Source organism: Strix uralensis, chromosome 1 (genome assembly GCF_047716275.1).
Source record: "Strix uralensis isolate ZFMK-TIS-50842 chromosome 1, bStrUra1, whole genome shotgun sequence".
NCBI classification, from domain to species: Eukaryota; Metazoa; Chordata; class Aves; order Strigiformes; family Strigidae; genus Strix; species Strix uralensis.
The window spans coordinates 144,714,408-144,734,267 of NC_133972.1; the positions used below are offsets into that span (position 1 = coordinate 144,714,408).

Consider the following 19,860-nt stretch of genomic DNA (forward strand, 5'->3'; position numbering starts at 1 on the left):
CTGAAGAGAAGTGCCGTGAGATTCAGAAATGGACGGTAGGAGCAGCTCCAGAGACATCCTCCCATAATGGACTGGAAGTTGAGCTAAGAGAGCACCCTTGGCTACTCAGCTTTCTTCCCTACCTGCTTTTGGATTATCCAGCTCCCACATGTTAGCACTGGCTCACGCAGATGCACCCCAGGGACGAAAAAAACCTTGAATTTTTCACAAATCTATGTTGACCTTATCTGTGCCATCATATAGTGATGGGCATGGTAACCTATTTTATTTGTAATATTCAAATTTTTTGCCAATTAGTTTTCCAATTTCATATGGAGCTGTAAGAAAGAGTGAAGGAAAAGATAGAATGGTGTTTATTATTTTTATTATTGTTTTTTAATGGTTTGGCAATTCATCTTTTGGAGTAATTAGTTTAGAGATGTGCATACTTAACAAATTAAATTACAGATCTTAGTTTTTGGTTGATCAGTGGATGAAACCATTGGAACAAATAAAAACTGTCACTCCCAAAAGTATTTTTAGTTTTGACAAAGTTACAACCTAGTTGTAGAGAGATAACTCTGATGCCATAGTTTAAAACAGCTTATCTTTCATCTTGTGTTTGCATTGTAACTCAGGTATGGCCATTTCAGTAAAAGGAAGTTGCTGCTGTTGTTGATCTGTGAGAAAAATGCTGGGTTTACTACTGAACCATGTCATGCAGTGACAAGGTCAATAAGCAAATATTTCAATTAGCATTGGAGAAACCTGTATTAAATGTTCCTGGTCACAAGTGGTGTTCCTCAGGGCTCGGTGTTGGGACCATTTCTGTTCAACATCTTTATTGATGATCTTGATAAGGACATAGAGTGTATCATCAGTAAGTTCGCAGATGACACCAAGTTAAGCAGGAATGTCGATCTGTATGAAGATAGGCAGGCTCTACAGAGAGACTTGGATAGATTGGATTGGTGGGCCAACGTTAACGGCATGAGCTTCAACAAGGACAAGTGCCAGCTCCTGCACTTGGGCCACAACAACCCCATGCATCACTACAGGCTTGGGGAGGTGTGGCTGAAGAGCTGTGTGGAAGAGAAGGGTCTGGGGGTTCTAATTGACAAGCAGCTGAACATGAGCCAGCAGTGTGCCCACGTGGCCAAGAAAGCCAACAGCATCCTGGTTATTAGAAATAATGTGACCAGCAGAAGTAGGGTGATGATAGTCCCCCTGTACTCTGCACTGGTGAGGCCACACCTTGAGTATTGTGTCCAGTTTTGGGCACCTCAATACGAGAGGGATATCAAGGTGCTGGAGCGAGTGCAGAGGGCAACGAAGCTGGTGAAGGGCCTGGAGAACAAATTCTATGAGGAGCGATTGAAGGAGCTGGGACTGTTCAGTTTGAGGAGGAGAAGGCTGAGGGGAGACCTCATCAATCTCTACAACTACCTGAAAGGACATTGTAGAGAAGTTGGTGCTGGTCTCTTCTCACAGGTGATTAGTGACAGAACGAGGGGGAATGGCTTTAAACTTCAACAAGGGAGGTTTAGACTGGACATTAGCAAAAAAATTTTCACAGAAAGAGTGGTCAGACAGTGGAATAGACTGCCCAGGGAGGTGGTGGAGTCACCATCCTTGGATGTGTTTAAGGGTTGTTTAGATGAGATGCTGGGGGATATGGTGTAGGGGAGAACTTTGTAGAGTAGGGCTGATGGTTGGGCTTGATGATCCCAAGGGTCTTTTCCAACCTGAATGGTTCTATGATTCTATGGTTTTATGGATGCACCAACACTTCCCCAGTGTGTAATCCCCCACTGTGACATGGTGTGATACTGCTGGACACAGCAGACACCTTGGTGGCACATGTGTTCCCAGGGGGACATGTGACTGCTCTGGGATGGAGCTGCCGGAGGTCCATGTGGCTTGAGTGTTAGCATGTCAGAATGGGTGTGGGGTATGAGAGGTGGAGTCCTGTGCCTACCAAGGAGGCACCATGTATTTCAAGGTGGCACAATAAATATGAAAGCTCGTGGCCCAATACAACCTTGCTTATGACAGTCTTATGTCACACCTGTTCGGTCTTCACGATATGGATTGCCTGTAAGAAAGCTTGGGTTTTATGTAGCTCACTAAGAGAAAAGACTGATTTTTCAAAAGCAATTGGCATAAAATGAGTCTTGTTCTTGGGAATAAAAAAGGAAATAAAGGCTACTGACTTTTTCAGATATGAGTTTAAGAGAAAGAAGGGGAGAAACAGCTGAATTTTCAAAGTAAATAAAAGCTGAGCTGTTCTCAAAATACAGCTGGTTCTATCGTTCTGTTTTGTTGTTTGAGAGGTTTTTACTACTGCTGCATAAATTGATACTGATTAATGACTGGCAGAATTTTGTCCAAAATTCAGTTTTTTGGATATGCTACCCACTGGTCAGCAGTGCTATGTCTTCCTTATTGCCTATTTCACAGAAGTGTGGATCATTACCTTTCTACTGCTGTTCACAGTACAGGGACTTAACACCAAAAATTTCTTGTATGATTTCTATTGTTGAACAAAATAGTAGCTATTGACATAACTTATTAAGTAGACATAAATACACCTAGTAAACAGTAGAATAAAATATTTTATTATTTTATTTAAAAAATTAACACTGTATTTTTAATTTAGATTAAACTTTAAGAATTGGTGCCAAGGTGTATTTTCTTGGACACATAAATGTAATATTTTATTTGAACTTTAGATAGATTCCTTTCATTGCTGGGATGACAGTGACTGAACTATAGAAGTGACAATATGAGCAAAAGACCTGTGATTCACTTCTTCCCAATATTATCATATATCAGAATAAATGTTCATACTTAACTTTCAGTAGAACCAGCAAAAACAAAGACTAGTGAAAGATCCCATACTATTCTGCAGATACTGCATTCTGTAAAACTGCAAAATTTTGCCAGATTCAAAATTTAAAATATTATTATTTAATATGTATTGGTACATTAAGTATATTTACACCTCTAGCATGGTTATTTTTCCAGTGCTTTGTTTTTTGTACACTGATTGCTTTTTTATTTTTTCTCTCAATTTAAAAATAATTAAATAGAATTGAATTCAGCTAAAGATGTGATAACTAGAACCTTTCCTAGATTAGAAAAGCTTGGAACCTGGTAATCTGTGTATGGGGTAGGCTTTTCATATGCAAATGCTCCAACAGTTAGTTCTCTTGATAATGCATGAAATATACATTCAGGTATTTGCAAATGCAAGATTACATGCATGCACCATAGAACTTCATCACACTCTTCTGTGAAAATCAAGACCTCAGTTTCATCCTTAGAGTCCTAGGGGATGTCTGTGCCATGGTAGATAATTTCTGCATCCATACCGCTGTAATACGCTGTCACACATGCCAGAAAATTTTCACAGGCAACCCACAGACTCATATGTGAGCTGCCTGTGAAGCAATCAGAGTATGGAGAAAGGCAGAAGTAAAGCAGGACGTACCCAGTTTATGAACATTATGAGACCTGAGTGGAATATTTATATTCTTAATGGGCTGGTCTTAATTCACTTGCCCTCCTGTTCCCCGTCTACTATACAGCAGGCTGTATCCCTCTCTGACAGCTGAAGTCTATGTCAAAGACAGTACTAATCCCTACCGTGCCTGCCCTCGCTCGTTGTTCTGCCGTGGCAGCAATACCATTTCAGTTTTGGCTGGCATCCTAGCAGAAAAAAAATGTGCTGTGCACCATCCATCACAACTGTCCTTGTCAGCACGTGTCACGAGGGGTAACATGTCCTGAAGAACCTATTGAACCCAAGCCTGAGCCATTGTTATCTGCAAGTAGTTTTTGTTTTCCTTTAGGGATATTCCTTCATACTCAACTGTATTACTCACCTTCCCAGAACTGCAACACGTATCAGAGAAACAAAACACAACATTTTTAATTTAGAGACTACAGCCATACATTAATTATTCTATGTAATAACTTGTGGGCATATTTATTTTGCACATCTTGGAGAGAGAATTACAGACTTTCAATACCTGAACAGGGTTTGGGGAGCTGTGATCTCATAAGTGCAGTAAGTTTAAACAGTGTTTTCATTTAGGAGAGGAGTCAAATATTAAACTAATTATTTGAATGTAAGTAAAAAAAAGATAGAGACCTTTCTTGGTTACTTGCTGCAAACAGAACAGTTAGACCAGCCTCTATTTCCAGACAAACCTAAATGAAAAACTGTGCTGAAAGAAAACATGAATCCACTTCAAATAGTGATGCATCCCTCCCACATCAGAATTTGGGAATATCTTGAAATGAGCACTGGGTTTCTAGTAGGTAACTGATGCTTGATCTTGGCCAGTATCCACTTATATGAGCTGAAGATGAGAAGCATTTCCTGATTCAGGATTTTTTTCTATTATTCTCAGTCTTTAGAACTCTTTGAAGTGTGAAAAAAAGAATTCTGGGGAATAACACCAAAATAAAGAATATAATGTGTCCACAAAAAGGGTTAATTGTCATTATTGATCCTGGAGCCATTATGGTGGTGATTCAGTATCCTACTTAATAACATAAAATGAAGTAATGAACAGAGTTACTACAATTTATTGTTTCCCGATGTTATTTTCATTTCTTTGTGGATCACTGTATAAAAAGAAAATGAGCTAGAGATGGAGGGGCAGCAGCTGCTAAGACAGCAATGCAGTCCTGTGTGGAGCATACTGACTGGACAGTACAGCACAGATAATGCAATGCCATGCACTCAAGCACACAGCCGTTCTCTGTAGAACACTTTTTCCATAAATACAGCTGCAAACATCATACAATCAGCTGGAATTTCCCATTGTCATTTTGGAACACCTGCATTACAGGATGTGACATCATGAATCCCTGGGAGGCTTTGTTGCTGGATGTACTTTTTCCTTTTCCCTAAAATAAAACAACTTAGGTTGACAGTGGCCATAGCAAGAGACAAATGTAAAAAGTCACAATGTTCTTCTTACTGGAGTTTACTAGACTCCACCTCAATAAGTTTAAAAAAAAAAAAAAAAAAAAAAGACAAGTCTTCTGATTATTATAGAATACATGATTGAAGAGTGAAAAGTAACAACACTGACCTAAATATGGTTTTACTGCAGACTTAAGTTCAAGGTTACAGTAACACTGAGAGCTTTTGAAACTCTCATCCAAAGTTTTCTCTTTTCTTACATGAGCACTGCTTTTCCATTCTGGCCTAATTGCTTGGAAAATAGTTACAAATATTTTTAAGTATGCAATTATAAATGCTTATAATATTGATAAGTAGTATCAGGCATTATGGGAAAGTGTTGTAAGGTTGAGGTTACAACAGAGTGAAGGTATGGACAGCTAGCTGTAGACCATTGGGCCAACGTATATCAGGCCAGTATAAATATTTTTAGGGTTTAGTTGTATCTCTGGCTCTGCTTACAAGCAAAAAATATGTCATAATGTTAACTGCAGTGTCTGATAAGGAGCTGAATATTAGGAAGCGAAAGATTAGGAGACTGTGCTGAAGCAGTGTTGTGTTGAATCACATATATTTTTATTCAGAGGGATTATTCAGCCCAGTGTTTTTCTCTGGCCACTTTTGTTTGCTGCAATGCAAGATTTAGGGATCTTTCTTTAGACTTAAACCAAATTAAAATAACAATGCTAAGGCTTTAAAAAATCTGCCTGTATCTTTCCTTGTACTTCGTTTCTCATTTTAAATGACAGGCATGAGATTAGCAGTTTATGCAGTATGTCCAGAAGATTAATGTTTCCAGGTGAGTTTAGAGAGCTGTTTCATTTGATCAGCCACTGGAATTTCTCATTGCACTGGGGGGCGGGGGGGGGGGGGGGGGGGGGGAAGGGAAAAAAAAAAAGAAAGAATCAAAAGTTCTAAAAGCTGTAGGCACCAAGGTTTAAGATAGATCTACGACACCAGTCTTCCCTTAGCCATAATGATAGAAAACAATTTCAGATATGACATTTCTGAGTCTAAGGAATGTTTTGTTTGCTATATTAAAGCAATTGACTCCAGCATCCACTTCAACAGAAATAATTTAACTCCAGATTCAAGAATTCAATATTCCTCAGTGTTCCTTTGCAACCTTCTATTTTCAGAAACTGTGTGATAAAGATGAATTGCAAAAGTTAACAGAAATTGTTCCAGTCGAAAATACATGCTTCTACCGCAAATATTTTCACATACATGTATACATGTACAAATATATGAGGGAAAAGGAAAATGCAGGAACCTTGGGTAAGGGTTAGCAACCTGTGTGAAAATTTTAATCTCAGAGGGTTGGGGTGGGGGTTGTATCTGTTTTAATTTCATGACCAAGTTGTAGAACACTATGGCTTCTTATGAGATGACATAAAATGAGGATTCTGGACTCCTTACAGAAATCTGATATAAGTCCAAAAAGCCTTCGAGGAAGAAAATGTCCAAGAGGTGTTTATTGTCTTGCCTAGCTCTATATATTTCTTATGCCAACTGCAGTAGAGATTAGTTTTGGAAGCCTTTTTACAAATATTTGTGCTGTGTGTTTATGTGCAGTTTGCTCAAAATAATCACATTCTGAAGAAATAAATTGGAAATGTAATGGTGTCATAGATTTCCAGGGAAAAGAATTAACTCAGAGTGGAAGAGTTCTTGGTTCCCATGGTCTTTGAGCCAAAATGACATATTTTCTTTGTGGGTAATGGAGATCTATTTTTTGTATGGCAAAGCTAATGCAGATAGAAAATGTCACTGGGAAGCACGGAAAAATGTGGATCCAGTTAATGTAAGAGGATGGTGAATGACCAATTTGAGAGCTTCTCTAGCACTGTGTATTAATATGCACGGTAATTTATACTTTTACTTCTTTAAAAATAAAATAGAATATGTCATATGGTCTTTTTGGTAGTACCTTTGATATTCAAACTCAATTTAATGAATTTCAAAATAATTATTTCCTAATATGATTTTTAGTAACCTATTACAATGTTTCCTGGTATTATTTCATGACATATGCAAATTAATGTCATTAATAATATATAGTACACCTTAAACCTCTTGTGAGAGAACTTCTGAAGCATCATATAAAGTTCAACTGCATGCAAGACAAAATGCAGGGAGAAGGATGATATTTTATGTTTAGAGAAAGGGTTTCTGACATGATTTCTATAATTTTTGTTATTACTGATGGATAAAATGAATAGTGTTTGAAAAAGGGGTTGAGGGGATAAAGAGTGGGGAGATTATAACACCAAAACACAGCCCACTTCTTGTTGAGAAACACTTTTTTTTCTTAAAAACATACACCAGTGTGATACATTAGTAAGAATAACAGAGCAATGGGACATTCATGTAATTAGCAAGGTTATTTGAAGTTGTAGTGAGTTCCAGTTCCAGTTAGTACCAGTTAGGTATTATCGAAATCAGTATAGGAGGAAAGATAAAACATCATGCTTTAGGATTTAGAGTAATTCTAAACTACCTAGCATTTTAGGAGGAGAATCATGCTGAGATGATAAGAGAATGGAGGGTAAATAATCTTGTTCCTAACTAGCGTGAGGTTCTCGCATTTCCTTCCAAAGCATCTGGGGCAGCTGGAGGCAGAAAACTACGGTACATGAACCATCAGTCTGAGAAGATATTGTATTTTCTCTATTCCTATCAACTATTTTTATATTTTCCTTGAAGAAATGCCAAAGAAACCTGAATAAAGCAACACCACATATTGTTTATTTTGAAGTTTGTCAGTATTTCCAATTATTATATGTCCTGCCTTTGCAATAGACTTCTATGTCATTGTAGTTTTGTTGTCAAATTGAATACACTGGGGAACTTCATGCACTGGTAATGAGAGTTAGTATGTGACTAGAACCCAAGCATTGCTAATACAGAAATAATGGATTTGGCATATTATTTGTTTGTAACTCATCTGCAATTCCAAAGTGTATTTCAAGCTTTGTATTTTGAACATCCTCTATAGATCCCCTAATCCAGATAAACCTGGAACATGAAGAACATGGGCAGAAATAGGATATATAGAAAAGAGAATGGAACAGCTGGAAGTAGCTGAGAGTTATTGTTTTGGGCAGGGAGTTTGTTGAGGTGAGGTGGAGCCAAGATGAAAGCTTAGATCACTGCAAAGAGAAGAACAGTGAAGAATAGAGGAAGGATTTCAGAACAAAGAATTAAGAAAAAAATCAGGTGTGTTTTAGAAAGGAATAGTAGTGGAAAGTGGTGGAAGTGCACTTGGGGCTGTAGAGGTCCATTCCTGTCTCCACTGCCAGCTTCCTGTGATCTGTGGATGTCATTTTTCAAGACACAGTGAAATCCACAGCGTGATTCCTCTCTGATCTGTTGTCAGCCTGGATGAAAGCCTCCAACCTATGGGAATACCCTCAAGGTCAGACCTAACTTTGAAGGTTTTGGTAGCAAAGTTCAGGGTATCAAAAATGTACCCAACCCTTAGTGATTACTTTTATGCCAACAAACCCCAGGAGCAAAAACAGGTACAGTAGCCAACCTTTCATAGAGACACATTTTGCCCTCCTACCTAACAGCACCTTGAAACTTCCCATCCACATCCTCTGCCCTACACCATCTCCTGCTGCCTCTGCCCCATGCCCCTGGGGCTGCTGGGTCCTCCTGCCCAAACCAGGACAGACTCCAGGTCTGTTGTGATGTGCAGAATGAGCTGTGCATTGGAAAGCACAGAAAGCCTTGGGAACATTCACTTTTAAAAATTATGAGGAAAGGCACTCCAAATGTAAGCAAATTTTATTGGAACATCCAAGAAATATGGTTAACAAATGCAGTCAAAAACATGTTGGTAATTTTTGGCAAAATATAGTTATTGTGATGGTTATTTTAGGAATAATACTTTTTGTTTCTGTTTGCATTAATAAAGTTAACCATCTGCAGGAAAAATAGTGAGAACGACAAAGAGATTGGGGCAATGGGGATAGTGAACTCATTTGTACACTACAGATTTCAATTGTCATGAAAAACTGTTACTTGAGGGATGAAGCTAACATTAGTAGAAGAGTTAGATAAAAGGCTATGGGGCAGACAAAGTAGCCAAGTATTAGAAGAGAGAAAGAAAAATATATTTTGAGGAAGAGTTGAAAATTACTGAGGTTCAGGCTATGTTCCCTATAATAAATCATACTGAAATCTGAAAGAGGTAGATGAGGGACTTTCATACTATATCCCCACTACACTGTTTAATGTCACTGCTTGAGGCTAATTTCAATGCTGAGATACTCAGACATCTAGTCAACATTAAGCTTCGTCTTATGGTAATAACTATCTTTTGTTACCAAAGAAAAGCAGCAGAGAGTGTGTTGGCTGCTGCCCTGTAATGACTGTGCTTGATCTGAAAGAAGACAGGTGCTCTATTTTCTGTTTGTAAACAGCATGATCAAGAGGAGGCAAAGAAAGCAAGGTGCTCCTTGCACACCTCACAGTCTGCATAAAGCTGTAACTCAAGGATCAGTTCTGTTTCCCACTAATAGCAGCAAGGAGAAGGTACACTGCAAGCAGGGATTGAGATCATATGAGAGTCACAACTTGAACATTTTTTTGGCTGGCTAAACTTACTTTAAAACAGTTGTCTTTTTTTCTTGAAGGCAACAGAAAGTTCCTGATGTACTTTTCCATTGCCTTCCTATATCCTCATGGCAATGTTAATCTTCTGCCTGAGCAGAATTGGCCAGTCCATGTGTTAAATAAGTATTTGGCAGGTAGAAATCTTGTTCTCTGGGTGGGAAACAGAGCAGCTGAAAGCTTGATTAAAATAAAAGGACCTTCTTACAGGGAGACTATAATTGCCTGCATCTGTAGTTTGGCTCTGGTGGAGTGAAGTGCTCATATGACAGCCAGCTTCATGGCTGCCATGGTACAAATGAAACTAGGGGTTTCCACAGCTAACACCCAAACTCCCACAGCTCTTAGAGCTGGTCTGCAGATAAGTGGCTGTGGCCCTATAGTCCCCTCTAGCTAAGTCTGAATCTCTTGCACCTGCAAAAGAGCAGCATTAATCTTCCAGAAAGCCACAAGCGCAGTGCTGAGAAGGAGGAGGTGTGGAGGATTGTCAGCAACAGGGCTTTCTTCCCATAGGAAGCTCTTCACAAGACATGCTCTTTTCTCAGTGATGTCCCTTCCCCTGCAGCCCAGTACTCCTACCTTCCCCCGCTGTGGTTCCTGCCCCATCACAGTACTTGATTTGCAGGGATTCAAGCACCAGCAGAGAAGCAGTTTATCAGGTCTCAGCCACAGACTCTGCAATCACAGTGGAATTGATGAGCAGTCTTCATGAGGCCACAAATTAACATTCTCCCCTTCCCCAGGCAGAAGTGAGGCCTCTCTCAGGGCATAACATGGACTATTGTTAGTCACACACCCAATGGGGCCAGGAAGGTCTGCCCAGTGACTATGCCATTACTTGGGTGGGAAGTGCATGGTTGGCAGCAAGCAGAGAAAAAACAAGGCAGGCCAATGCTCCATGTCAGCTATGAAACATGTCAGCATCTGATCCGAAGCTAAGGGAGAGACTGTTGTCGCCAGTACCCTGAAGGAACAGTTTGTGATGGGTGTATAGACAGGACAGGATTTCCCCTTTTAGCTGTCATCTGTCCTCACACCAACCCAGTTCCCTGGGGAACAGAAAGAGACTTTCCAGCAAGACAACACTCCTGTTACTGAATGGTGTTAAGAATGATAGCTTATATAATCCTATAGCCTCATTTCATTTTAGCAGTATTTAATGAAAGAAGAGATGGTTGAACAAAGCAATTTCATATACTATTCAACAAGCAGCTCCTTCTGTATGAAGCATTAACAATAGCTGTCATCTTTGTACAAAAAAAGGCTTCCAATTACTTCAGTGCTAAGAGAAAATCCAAATGCAGCTGAGAGCCCCACAAGAAAATTATTTTTAATACCGTTATGGAAAAGGAAAATGTGCGACCCAGACCTTCATTTAATATTTTACTAGCCTTGAAAGTTAATTTGAGTTTGTGTTCAATTTTCTGGGAAGTTTCTTCTTTAGAGCTGTGCAGTTTGGGCACAGAATTGAACAGAACTGGGAACTATCCCTTCCTCTCTACTTTTTTCACATGCTAGAGACAGGGAAAAGGGAGGAAATGGCATGTAATTAATGTAAAATATAAAGAAAAAAAGGAAGTCTATGATGTAAGAAATGTCATATAACTTCATTAAAATTCCTTTAGTACACAGCAGGGAGATTTATAGGACTGGTAGAAGGAAGAGTATAAAAGAAAGACAGATTAGGTTTAGCTCTGCTGGTGTTCACTTATACTATAAATCATATGACTAGAGGCTGTCTCTAAATTGCATCTACCTCTTGGTCTTTCTCTTCTGTCCTGTATATTTTAGGTCATCTGAAAAAGTAAAGAACGCATCCTGATCTCCCTATATCCATAACTTTGCCTGGATATAGATTGTGCATTCATTGTGTGAATTCTTTCTCTGTATGTTAGTTTTAATTATAATTTCTTCCATTAAAGTTTGGTCTAAAGCAGAGCTGGTCTGAAAGTACACAATGACATCCTTTCTCATCCAAAATTTTAAGTCAAGCAACTCTGGGATTTTACAAGGAATGTATCAGTTTCTGCAACCATTCACAAGAATGGGTGGAAGAGCATCTAATGAAACATGTCTTAGAAAAATATCTGTTGAGCTACAGAGTTTTCCTAGCTCCAGGTCTTGCTTGGTTTCCAGTCTTTCTGACATGGAGCCCATGCTCAGAAGCCACATCAGTAATTCTTAATTATAGGTACTTGGAATCATTCTCTTTCACTGGGTCTTATGGTGAAAAGCAGAGTGGCCACAATTAAAATGCCAATCAATTACCCTAGTTCATGTCAGTTCTCCACCTATACCTAGACATTTCATGGGAGTGTACTTACTAACTGGGGATGAAAGTCATGCCAGAAGCCACTTTTGTACAAGAGATGACTGAGTACTAGAGCCTAAGAAGGGCACTATTTAATTTTATAGTATAGATGTAGCCTGAGGAACAGCTCCTGGATTTGCAGCAGAAAGCCTCGAAGTCCCAGTTTTCATGGGTTGAGTTAGTGTCCATCAAAGCTTCCAGTTTCAGGCATTTGTTTTTGTGAACCAAAATGGTTGATTGGTTTTGATTGGATTATTTTTCAATAAAACTTTTTAAAGAATCTGAAGGGCAGGTATACTGAAAAGTAGTGAAATAATTCTGGAGTATGAATACGCTTTAGGTATTGTTGCTTACACTTACAAATCTTGTTTAAAGGCAACTGTTGTCTTCAGGACCAGATTCTCAGATTGCTTTGACAGCGAAACGATGAACAAAGCCAAGACTAGCTGATATTGCTTTTCCAAAAATGGGAAGCTCATGCACCAGAGTCTCCTTGGTCCTTATTCTACTTCCTAGAGGAGGTAGGTGGGCAGCAGTAGGAAATAGTGATGGGAGAAAGGTAGATCATGCTGTGTTGAGCTGCTCTTTCATACAAATTTATGTAGTTACTGAATACAATCACTGTTCTCTCTAAATGGTTTGCATATTCTTTTTTTCAAGTCAATATTTTTTTCTCATTCCTAGAAAATTTTCAGTATAATTAGAAATAAAATACCATGTTTGAAATTAGATATATTCTGCTGTTGACACACAAACTTGAATGAAATCTAGATCTCATACCTTGACTAACCTCTGCTGTGCTAACAGGAATAGACAGAACTGAAGATGCATTTCTTCTAATAAAGGAAGTAATCTCTTTTGATTTTGAAAGCACAGAGAGCAGGCTGCTGCATTACAGTGTGCTTTTTCTTCACAGTGATTTTTGTATTCACAGTGATTCCTTAATATTTTGAATTTCAGTGTTGAATTTATCTTAAAGTTGATGTCTAAGTAAACATTTATGATATATGAGCAGAGAAAATAATGTGAGAGTCCCTGAGCTGCTCCATTCCCACATAGAAGCAAAGTGAATGTCTGTGTCCTTTGCCAAGTTGTCTGGTTCATATTCATGTACAAGTGCAGTAGCTAATTTTACAGCATAAGGAGTGATACCTCTCTGCATTCCTTGGGGTGGAATCGTTAGCTCAGGTAAATCTCTGTGCTGCAGCCAACAAATTTAATTGACACAGTTTATGACCTAGTAGATGTAAATGTCTGCTGTGAAACTAATGATGGATGAAGCAAGAGAACAAGTTATCTCACAAGATTTCCAGTTGGGCTAGAAATAATCTATCCTGTGAAATGTTGACAAGTTCACTTCTAACCTTAGTTAGAAAATTGAGGTTGGAGTAGATAGTGCTGAAAAATAATGGGGTGAAAATCTGTTCTAACTTTTCAAACCATTTCCTACATCCATTCTTAACTTACTACAAGGTGCTTGGGGAGTTGCAGAGCTATTCAATCACTTTCATACTAACAGAAAAGCCCCATGTGCACAGCTTTTCTATGAACTATTTCCTGTGTTAAAGAGAAATTCTGGCTATTACTGTCTGTATAACATAGTTCACTGTTTTCGGCTAGTACATTTAGAGATTTATTTGAGTGCAAGCGAATCTTAACTGATTCTGAACATCTTTACAGCTCTGTTTTCTTTCTGACAGTATTTGATTAAAATAAGGGGAACACATAATAAACAGCCCTTAGTCTTTTACACTACTTGTCTTTGTTAAAAGTGGGTGTTGTAGAGCTGCAAATGTAGGGTTACAAGAATAATCATCAAGATAGTATTGATCTACCCCGAAAGGATGTGAAAAAGTTTTAGAAGTCCTTTAGTGTTCATATGCCTAAGAATAGTGACCTGGGCTGTAGCTCTGAAAGAGAAGATGAGACACATGAAAAATATGTGAAGATGAATCACACAGCCTCAGGTATTTCCCAAGAACAGATTATAATTCTACTTTTTTTCCTAAAATCTGACCCAGTTGTAGTAGGAGACGGTGAAAGTCAATACAGTCGATGACCTTAAAGCTGACATATTAAAATAGTGTGAAAAGGTCTAATTATCGTAAAGGTCACAGGATAAAAATTTCATTCCAATTCTGTTACTTCCAGGAGCCAATGGAAATGCAGAACAGCTATCAAAAGTCCTCAGTGGCTTTCAGAAATGCTTGACGTTTACTTTGTTGGGTCAACATTAGTAGAATTTATATTTCTTTAAATAAGGGAATCATAGCTGAATTTTAAACAACCATGAAAGAGGAAGATTAATATATATTTAATAAAGCTCTTGCTAAAAATTAAGGGCAGAAAAGCCTTTCAAGGAGGTGTGAAAACTGTCTCCAATATTAATCCAACTTCAGAGAGACAATTAAAAATGAAATATAATATTTTTTTGAAAACTATGATTTAAGAGTAATACAGCTTCTACCAAAGGAACTACAATCAGATTTAATTCCAAAATGATTTATATGGAGAAAATTTTACCAAAAACTATATTTTTTTATTAAACAGTTCTACACAAAAACTTTTCATTTCAGGACCTTGTATATTTTTAAATAAATGTTTTTTCTAGCTCAAAATAGAAAATATGTTTAAAATTCTTTTAAATGTTTGAAACATTAAATTTCCAATGGAAAAATCTTTTCTGTCAAAAAATTTGAGAGACATATATTTTCAATGTTTCTGATTGTTAAAAAAAGTCAGATGGATTATTTTTTCCACTTTGTGTGAAATAAAAGTATCCAGTCAGTAAGTTTCAGGCTTTTATGGCAGCTTTTGAGGTCAAGAATAGCTTAAATAAAAATGCTTGAGATTTTAGCATCAATGCGCTGGGCAATGATGCTTCTTCATTCTACACCTCAGCTTTCTACTTCTCTTTTCCCTCCACTACACTCAATTTCAGGTTAAACATAGACTTTACCACAAACATGTTCTTCCTTGAAAGTCTTGATCACCAGGTAATTCCACGGTAAATGGGATACGTTGTTCTGTCACAACAATTTTATGCTAAAACAACTCTGATGATTTTGTCAAATGTTACTCTTCTGTATATTAGTGAAACTGAGGAGAAATTTAGCTGCAGCATCACTCAGATGGCATGGAATTTGTTTCCCAATCAGAAGTTTTACTTTATCCATGTGATTTATTGTAATGTCAACTTTGCAACATTCAGTCAGAGGAAGGAAGCTTTTTAATATAGGTTTGTGTTTATATAGACAGCTTCCTAAGCTCAAGCAAGGTATTCTACATAGAAGGGTCTGTGTTTCTTTCTCCATGGGTGACTGTTACAAGCAATCAAAATGATGGACGTGTATTTCCTGGTATGCCTTTGATCATGTTTCAGGAGAAGTGAGTAATTTGAGAACCAGCATGACTACTGTCTATATAAGCTTGACATATTTTTAAATTTCAAGGATAAATACACAGCCATAATGTAAGTGAACTTTTAAAAAGCATGAACAATATTTCTGGTGTTAAGAATTATAAGTACCTGCATAAGATAAAGCATGTACAAAAACAGATTTTCTCTTTCTCCATACAATTTTTAAAGCCAGTGCATTTCTATACTCAGAACCAAAAAGAAAAAAAAAAAAAAAAGATGTATTTAGATGTATTTGGGGTAGGAAATAGATAGTCTCTTATTTGGTTTTGAAAAGTCTCTTTTTGAGTGGATAGTGAAGAGGCAGTTAAAGATCAGTGTGCATTTCTCTAGATCCTAAAGAGGAAATCTTCAGAACCATTATAGTCCTCCACAATAGAATTTGACTTGAGATCATAGTTTGTCTCAACATCTAAGTTACCATTTAAATCTCCTCCTGTAATAGAAATGCATTACTGGCTTCAGCTTCATGAGTGAAAACTCATGTATGTTTAAAAAATGTCATTTCTTTCTGTTACTAATAACTGACATTTTGCCTAAAATCTTCATGCGTTACAGTAAGAATTTTTAGGGAAGTTTTATAGCATCAGTTCAGGAGTGGTAAAAACTAGATAGGTGTTTTAGGTATGCTGTTAGTTTTCACTGTCTATTACTCATTTTCAGTGTCTTGAAGGTGACTTTGCAAATTAACTTTCAGACATTTGGCTTATTAACATCAAATGTTTGCTTTTAGATATCAACATGGCAGGAGAACCAAAACCATACAGACCAAAACCTGGCAACAAGAGACCACTTTCAGCACTTTACAGGTAAGTGAGATTTCATTTTAACTTACTACAATTCAATTTTTATTAGAAAAATTACGGTAACCAGAAATGCATTTACCAATGTCACTGTGTACCCCATGAATGAGACAAAGGAATTTTTTTCCATTCACTCTTTGATGTTTGTACAAAATATAATCAAGCTCCTGTACACACCTGAAGTTTTTGAATGTGAGTAAAAAAGCTGGTATTGTAGTGTCTGACACTACCTGTATCTGTTGACTCATTCCAGAGCAAACTGTTCTAATTTCCGGAGATAAAGACTGTCCATATAATGTCTGTCCTAAAAAACTAGCTTAGGTTAACTAGGAGTAAGCCCAGCAAACAAAATTCCTGCCTGATACTTAGATGCAATGACCACAATATGCACATAAAGCCCCTCTTTTTGTTGGAAACAAACATCAGAATTTATGTTTGCTATAAAAAGAATAAAATACTTAGGATATTTAAATGATAATGCAGGCATTTGGAAGAATAGGTATAACTAAAGAGTTGGACTAGAACTTTATTTCGTAGTGAAATACTTTATGTTTTACTGAGGTCAAAAAGCTGGTCTCTACCTTCCCAGTATTCACACCATGGATGTTATTTGTCAATACAAGAACAATCCAAAGGAAGGGGTTGCAGCTATAAACTGTAAGTGTATTACACATAGAGTCTTGCTGTACTAAAAAGCTATTAGAAAAGATGTTTGACAGTGACACACCTTTAGGTTGAAGTAGCAGAATGCAGTCACCTTAGCCTTTGTTTCAGGGGTGCTAAAGCCACTGGGGTTGTGCTTGGTGAATGTTAAGTTCTGTAAGACCCCACCCAAGTGCTCAATCTGGAATTCAAGCTTTGGTTTTAAATATGAGTTGCATTAAAAAGATGTCTGTTTATTTATTTGTTTATGCAGTGGTAATTTAATTTTCCCTCCACACCTCCTTTTACTTCCTCAGTGAAAATGGAGGCACAGAAGAGAAGAAGACTTTAGGCCCATATAAAAGTGTAATGTTTAACAAAGTTATAATGAAGTACACAATAAAATTATAAATCTGTAATTTACTAAATCTACTGACAAAGAGATTGGTGTGGTGATCTGTGAAGTGTTTATTAATGTCCCCACTTCTAGTACTAGAATCAATATTTTTTTGTTATTTTTTTTTTAGTTGAGTGCTATTCCAATTTTTAATCCTTATGTTTTATTGCTTGGCTATGGCCTTGTTCTTGTGACTTTTTTATGTGCAAGGATCGGTGAAATAGCTAATAATTTCACAGCAACAGAACTGGTTTCTCATTGAATTCTATGTTAAGGGTGAGAACCAGCTTCTAACAAGACCAGACTTCTGTCTTGTTCAGGAGGACATTGACAGTGTCTTTCTCCTATTCCCAGCTGCCTTTTTTCATACAGCTTGTACAAACTTGAAGAAACCCCCACTTTTTTTTTTTTTTCAAAATCAATTAAGCTTAGTGAAGCATTACAGGTTGTTAGGGGGATTGACAGGCAAACATGAACACATATATTTCTGCTCAATAAACCTCACTTCTCATAAAAGTACTACAGAATTTATGCTCTAGATCCATGAAAGGAGTTAGGGCTGATTTCTACCATGGCTGAAATGCAGATAGACTGGCTCTGGCACCAACAGCTCAAAAGTGAAATCAGACATACTTGAGCAGGACTTTCTCAAGCCTGGTCTGATTTAAAAGCTTCAGATGGAAATTCAAGGGTAGGATCTCAGAATGAGACAGCCAGGAGCATTTTAGATCTGAGCCTGTGTGCTACATAGTAGTAATGTGAAGTTTTATCATATAGTTGCCCTTAGCTGAACTAATAGAAATATCATTTTTGGAGAAGAGTACCCCTGTTTTATCATTACTTTCAACTGCAAGCTGTAAAACTCTATAGTTACTGATATCCATGGTCTACTGTGTCCCTGTGTCAGTATTTCAAAAGATTTTTGAAAATGTTCTATGGTTTCTGACATGTATATGAACTTCCACCTCTGAGCTTCTGAATGGTTTCTCATAAATACTTGTTTTACAAACAAGACGGGGTAAGACAGAGACCTGTGAAAAGTTTTACGGGAACTTTAAAGAGAAAAAATATTTTAGGTTATGTCCTTTCACAGATCTAGTACAGACTCTTTTCTCTAGAAGATTATGAGAGGCTTCTTTAAGCAACTAACAGAAGACTTCATCTGATGGTATTGGAGAACTTTCATCATCTCAGTGTCTGTTATATGTGAGGAGATCAAAGATTTATAAAGTTCTTGACAACATTGAGAACATGTACTTATTTCAAGACATTGTACTGGGTCTGGCTGAGATGGAGTTAACTTTCTTCATAGGATCCCATATGGTGTTGTGTTATGAATTTGTTACTAAAACACACCAATGTTTTGGCTGTTGCTGAACAGTGTTTGCACAGCATCAAGGCTTTCTCTTCTTCCTATTCTGCTTTCCCAATGAATAGGCTGGGGGTGGACAATAGGTTGGGAAGGAATACAGCTGACACAGCTGACCCAAACTGGCCAAAGGGATGTTCTATGTCATATAACATCATGGTGAGAAATAAAAAGTGGGGAGGTTTTTCCTTCCAAAGTAGCTGTTCCTTGGAGACTGCCTGGGCTGTTTGTGGGATGTAGAAAGTAACTGTCTTTGCATCACTTGGTTTTTTCCCTCCTTTCTTTTCTCATTACACTGCATTTATCTTAACTCATGAGGTTTTTTTCACTTTTGCTCTTCCTATTCTCTCCTTCATCCTAGGGGACAATGGTAGGGGAGTGAGATAGTGATTGTGTGGGTGCTTAGCTGCTGGCCAGGGTCAACGCACAAGATGGAGAATGTTAAGAGGGAAGTGGTTACTTTAGAGTTGATTTTGACTAAGAGAGGTATTGGTTAAAAATTTAGTTATCACAAAATATTCACTGTGAAAAGGGATGACTGAGAGCAGTAGAAACAAGATAATGGATTTCAGAAACGACAGGCTTCAATGAGCTCAAAGAAGTGGTAAGCAGGTTATCCTGGAAAGAAATTTTAGGGACAAAAGGAGTGCAGAAAATCTTGCATTGACTGTGCATAAGGTAGAACAGAAAATTGTCCTGAAGCAGAAGTAGTAGAATAAAGGAATAATATCGCTGCATCAAGTTTCTTTAACATCCTGAAAAGTGAAAAGTAATTGTACAAAATGTGGAACCAAAACCCCATGACTGGAAGTGAGTAGAAAAGAACAGCAGAGACATCTAACAGGATGTCAGAAAGTCTAAGGCACATAACAGTATAAAAGGCAACAAAAAGATGGTCATTAGAATAACTTCCTTTGCGTTTTTATACTGCTGTTACTTAGCAGGAAAGGAGAGCAGATAGTAGATGATATAGAATAGTCTCTTTTGCTTTAGCAAAAGAGGTTAGTTGACTGGCTATTTAAGAAAATCAATTTTAACCAGAGGGTATGCAATAAAAGAATTGTCTAACCAGTATTTGAATAAGTGAATTCAATGGAAATGGTATGATGAGATTCACCCTAGAGTGTTTAAAGGACTAGCTGTGTGGACTATTAGTGATTGTTTTCAAAAACTTATGGAGGTCACATAAGGTAGAAAACCAGTGGGTATGGGCAGGAGTTATACCTATTTTTAAAAAGAGGAGGACCCATAAAATTATCAGGTCAGCCCAGCTTTGATTCCCAGAAATATACTAGAACAAATCATTAAACAATCAATTTATCACCACCTAGAGGATAATAAGA

General features: G+C 37.5%; 1 protein-coding gene across 8 annotated transcripts in view; it reads left to right on the plus strand.

Moving 5' to 3' along the window:
- RALYL (RALY RNA binding protein like) overlaps window positions 1-19,860 on the plus strand; it is a 407,787-nt gene that overhangs the window by 298,752 nt on the left and 89,175 nt on the right. For all 8 annotated transcript variants that reach the window (XM_074883722.1, XM_074883741.1, XM_074883750.1 and 5 more), the window contains one exon: window positions 16,040-16,115. In XM_074883722.1, coding sequence (XP_074739823.1) covers window positions 16,040-16,115 — 76 coding nt within the window. The remainder of the gene's footprint in view (window positions 1-16,039; window positions 16,116-19,860) is intronic.